Source organism: Siphateles boraxobius, unplaced genomic scaffold, assembly GCF_051911475.1.
Source record: "Siphateles boraxobius isolate OS27281-9 unplaced genomic scaffold, OSU_SipBor_1 262, whole genome shotgun sequence".
In the NCBI taxonomy this organism is placed as follows: domain Eukaryota; kingdom Metazoa; phylum Chordata; class Actinopteri; order Cypriniformes; family Leuciscidae; genus Siphateles; species Siphateles boraxobius.
This window is the reverse complement of record NW_027508879.1, coordinates 185001-190000: the sequence shown is the minus strand read 5'-3', so window position 1 is coordinate 190000 and position 5000 is coordinate 185001. Positions and strand designations below refer to the sequence as shown.

Here is a 5000-nt window from a genome sequence, read left to right as displayed (position 1 = left end):
ATGTATGTTTGCATGTATGCATGTTTGCATGTATGTATGTATGTATGTATGTGTGTATGCATGTATGTACATTATGGTTTGATTGATGACAATATGTCAATAAATGTTATACTCCATTTCATAATGGTAATTTTTAAACAATTACTTACAATATCACACATTTAGAAGAGCGACTGAAGTGTGTGTTCTGGTTTCAGATGTGAGCTGCAGCCTCGGCCCAGCCGTATCCCAGTGCGGAAGGACGTTCAGTCCGTTGTCGTCCCGCTCACGGGTCACGAGACGCACAACATGAGAGTGTGGAAACTGATCAAACCCGACATCAAGAAACACCCGGCAGGTCAGAGCCGGAGCTTTAATTAACCCTATAATGACGACTGCATCATATTTAGTAAGCCTGTAAATGCTAGATTAGACCTTTTTTAGCACGTAAAAGTCTTTTAGTATTCGTACAAACGTCCACCTTCAGCTCGAGTCTTTCTGCTGTGAAATCTTTTCTGATATTTATCAAGTAAACGTAAGAATAACTTATATAACTAATAAGTAATATTTCAAGTGGACTGAAGCAAGGTTTACTTGATTATCCAGACATCATTTTATAGAAAAGTCACGAGTATCAAATATAATCATGAGCCTTTCAAGGAAGGATTATTTGTTCATCTCTCAATCATCATTATGTTGCAGTGCATTATATGTTTGAAAACTGCAGAGCTTTGATCATAAAACTAAGCATTTAAATATCACACTACACTCATTGATTTACAAGCATCAGAACTTCATATAAATATCAGAATATGCATAAAATTGTATAGTTTTGGGCCTCTGAATAAAACGGAGTCTGATGCATCAAATATGATACAAAACAAAGTTCCATTTCAAATAATATAGACATTTCATTTCTGACTGTTACTCCATGTGTCAGGCTTTACAGGGTTAAACCTCGTGTTCTTGTCACACATTTTTCCGTCTCAACATGCTGATTATTTGTTGCTTGTGATTTGAATATTAATACACGCTGCCGATGGATCCATTTAACTCAGAATCTGTTTTTTTTAGGTGTGTCTGGGAAAGACGGTTCATCGCGTCTGCTGAGGACCTCTGGAGATGCTAGAGATAAACACACAAACAGGTAACACACGACACACAGTCCTTAAGGGAAGGGTTTACAAAGTCTTAAAGGCTCTACGAGAACACGGGCCTATACCATGAAGCCGGTTTAGGTGGATAGCCAGGTATGTTTCATTTTAGTTTGAGCCAACCCTGGGTTTTAGGCACCATGAAAGTGGTTTGGCTTTTAGCAGTGTGGCTAACAGATGATGTTCCAGGCTAGAGATCTCAAACCAATCTTGGACCAATCAGCTGTGAGCAGAGTGTCACATGTCTGATGCGATAAAGTCACTCCACCTGTTTCTACTCCAACTTAAAGGTCACTACATAGCAAATTATTTTTAAAGACAACATCGTCTGGCTTTTTAGTAATGCTTATTTAGAATAATAATTTTTGTATGATTTAGATATTATTTATGTATCGATTACACATGTAAAATTTTAGTTAATCAATTACTATTACAGTTTAAAGGAATAAATATATAAAGGTAATATAAATATGCTTTAGAATCAATAAAGCTATAAAATGACAACATGTGAGCTTAAATGTTCTGTATAACTGTATAAATTAACTTCACAACTTGTACTTGCACTGATATAGCAAGACTTTTCTTTTAGTGGTCCTCTTTCAAAGACAGCCATTTTCTTCTTCCTGTGTAAATTAGTTTAAATTATTCATATTTTTCAATCTCGTAATATTCTGCAGAAGAGAGAAGTGAATCGCTGCTTCTCTCGCAAGAAATTAATGTTTCACTCTTTCTCAGCATGTGATTGGCTGTTCGCTACTGATGTCACAGCTAAACTCAGGATCAAAGCCTGAGGTGACAGAGGAAGTTGATGATTAGCATCATGATACCAACAAAGCCTGGTTGGATTGATTTGGTTTTGTCAACTTAAAACTAATCCTGTAACGTGGAGTTAGTTCAACTACCATCATGGTACAGGCCCCCGCTTTTCCTGCTTGAGTGTTGATTATTTTCCTCATATTCTCCATAGTTTCGGCTCCTCTCTTCCCAGTCTGTCAGTAACGCTCTGCGGTGCGTTTCAAAAAAGCATCGTTAGCTAATTATAGTCGCAGGTTCCGTCGTTATCAGCAGTTCAACGAGTCGGTGTTTCCCGAAACCATCATTCTGACGAACATTCGCAAACAGCATCGCAAACTTGTGTGTTTGTAACGACAGATCTCGACCTGCGGTTAGAAGAAGAGTTTATTGTTTTTATAACATGTGACTCAATAAATCCTGATCTTGAGCAAATAAGCAAGTTAACATTCAGTACAATCTGTATCTTTTATTTAGAATACATACAAATGTAATTTACGTCTTTTAGTTTGTCCAGAGATTTAAAGCTTCGTTCTTGAAGAATGTTGTGTGTGTGTGTGTGTGTGTGTGTGTGTGTGTGTGTGTGTGTGCGTAAGAACGAGTCTCTGATTGAATCTGGAAATAAAGCAAAATAACTGAGAAAAAAGGAGAAATAGTCTGTTATTTATAGCAAAACATCTAGCATTAATTCGATCTCAAACAGATTCATTAACATTCGTGACATCATTAACCAACGTGGTTGAACGACCAATTTGGGACAATACAGTTTCGGGAAACAGTCGTGACTCGCTAGTTGATTTCTTCAAGGATGTATCGCAGTAGGGCTGCACGATTTGGGGAAAATGTCGTATTGCAATTATTGAGGTCAATATTGCGATTGCGATATAATAAACAAATGGTTTCATGTGTCAACTTGCTTGGTTCTCAAGCAAAATGCACACACAGATTAGTGATAATTCTGAAATGTGTATTTCTCAACTCAAACTAGCAACAACAACTAAATTATTGATAACACCTATAATGATCAATAAGCCATTGATGTCTGGATACAATTTTTAAATTATATATAGAAGAACTTTTGTAACTTTAATAAGGAGTAGTCAAGAGCAGTGTGTTTTCTCTGTTCCCTTTCTTTGATTAACTTTAACGACAGAGATAATTAGTGGCTACTGTGTACTGTCCCTTTAAGAGCAGCCGCTGCTGACAGAGACGAGGATCACACACGCGCCTCATTCTCTCACGAGTCTCAACTCTTTACGTTCATCATAAGACTGCTCTTATGTTATGAAAATACACAATTATGCCAAAATGTATTTTTGTCGAGTGTGTTATTGTTCGTTTAAGCACGAAAGAGAACTGTATTCTGGCGCGCGGTCTGTGTATGAGCATGATACTGGCGCGCGTCTTTCTGTGCGTCACAGTCAGGACATTCACAGGCTGCGCGCACTTTTTTTTCTCGTCGCGCAGGAATGGTTTAAAAGCATTTGCATGAATAAGAGCGGGATCATGATGCAGCACTAGCCAAATGATGACAAAAATTTACAGATGTTGCGTTAATAGCCCTAATTTGTTTAGGCTTTTTCATATAAAATCGCAGCATTTTGCGTCATATAATCATGACATCGCGATTGTGATACGATTATTCGTGCAGCACTATATCTTACTATAGTAGTGAAGTGACGTTGTACGGGAAACACCTGCTTACTCCCGGTCTCTATGAAGCCCCCTCCTTCTGAAAAGCACACTGTGCTCTGATTGGTCGGCTGGAGGAGTGTGTTGTGATTGGTCATTCCGGTATGCATGAACCGCAGCAGATTTGATGTGACACTTTAATATTTAAAGTCTTTCATCTCAACAGATCGTTGCCGACCTGAGGATCATCAGCCTCTACAGAAGATCCTCATCTTTAATAGTGACTGAAATGTGGTGCTTTCCCAGCATTCAGCTGTTTTAACCGTCCATAAACACTAAACCAACAACACACTGCACGTGTGTTGTGTTTCTAAGGAAAGCCTTTTAAGTGTGTGTTGCTTCGTTTTGTAATTGAACAATTATGTGGCAGATTTTATTTTGCATAGAATTGTGTTGCTTATTACAGTTCAGAAACCTGATCAAACTCAGTGTGAAAATACTGAGAATTAAATGCAATTCTCTGTGAACTCTAGAAAGCAATAAACATAAATGTGTATTTACGAAAGAAACGCAGACTTCGTTATTCACATCAAGAAAAACACACGCACACAAATCCTCTCGCACTTTGACAATTTATTCCCATGATTTCCATACAAAACGCAGATTTACAGGCCGGATCATCCTCTGGTTCTCCCCGTTCACATCCTGCAAGAGCAAACGTCAGTTTCCCATCAGACATGATCAGGTGTGTGTGTGTGTGTGTGTGTGTGTGTGTGTGTGTGTTCTCACCTCTCTGTCTCACTCCAGTTTCTTCGGGTTGTTCACCGCCACATAGTGATACAGTACCACTAGCAGGAATAGTGAAACGCCCAGCATGTTGGCGAATATGGCCAACTGTACGTCAGTCACCATCACGCTGAAATACACCAAACATTTACTGAGACCTGCCTTACATTACACACCACTGTACTACTGTACTATGGTATGACCTTCATTATAGCATCTATAAAAGCAAGTTCATTTTAAGGTAAAGCACAATAGAGTGCATTAGTGCTGCCCAGTTTTTCCGGAAGTTATTTTTTCCATTAATTTCTCGGCCAAAAAAAATTAGCTACGAGGTGAATCATTCATAAAACTACAAACTTTGATTTGAAGCAAAAACGTGTTTGAAAATCCAGACGTGAAGAATGGGTAGATGTAATGCTAAGCATTTATAAGATGGAAAAGCTAACTGCGTCATTAAGATTGGAAGTCGATAAATTTAACAATATCTGGAAAGGATGGATTAAATATATTAGGCAACATAGAACGGATTTTGTTTAGAGACTTGTGGTAAGGTCTGAATGTTTTATGAATACCTCTTTAATGTACTATGTAGAAGGATGAAGAAAGCAAATTTACTATGCAAGGATTGTCACGGAGAGTAACACATACCACACCCCA

The 5000-nt window shown here is 38.1% G+C and overlaps 2 protein-coding genes across 6 annotated transcripts in view; one reads left to right on the top strand and one right to left on the bottom strand.

The window, feature by feature from the left end:
• The window catches only part of LOC143752327 (cytosolic carboxypeptidase-like protein 5), a 29524-nt gene extending 25398 nt beyond the window's left edge, over positions 1 to 4126 (top strand). For all 5 annotated transcript variants that reach the window (XM_077245473.1, XM_077245472.1, XM_077245476.1 and 2 more), the window contains 3 exons: positions 198 to 337; positions 1054 to 1126; positions 3784 to 4126. In XM_077245473.1, the coding sequence (XP_077101588.1) occupies positions 198 to 337; positions 1054 to 1126; positions 3784 to 3799 (229 nt within the window). In that variant the 3' untranslated portion in view covers positions 3800 to 4126. The remainder of the gene's footprint in view (positions 1 to 197; positions 338 to 1053; positions 1127 to 3783) is intronic.
• A 44-nt stretch (positions 4127 to 4170) lies between these two features.
• LOC143752326 (dolichyl-diphosphooligosaccharide--protein glycosyltransferase subunit 4) lies at positions 4171 to 4473 on the bottom strand. Its single transcript, XM_077245471.1, has 2 exons — positions 4347 to 4473; positions 4171 to 4262 (listed from the first exon to the last, which is right to left on the bottom strand). The coding sequence occupies exon 1, from the start codon at positions 4467 to 4469 to the stop codon at positions 4356 to 4358; it is 114 nt and encodes a 37-aa protein (XP_077101586.1). The 5' UTR covers positions 4470 to 4473; the 3' UTR covers positions 4171 to 4262; positions 4347 to 4355.
• Positions 4474 to 5000: the final 527 nt, after the last annotated feature.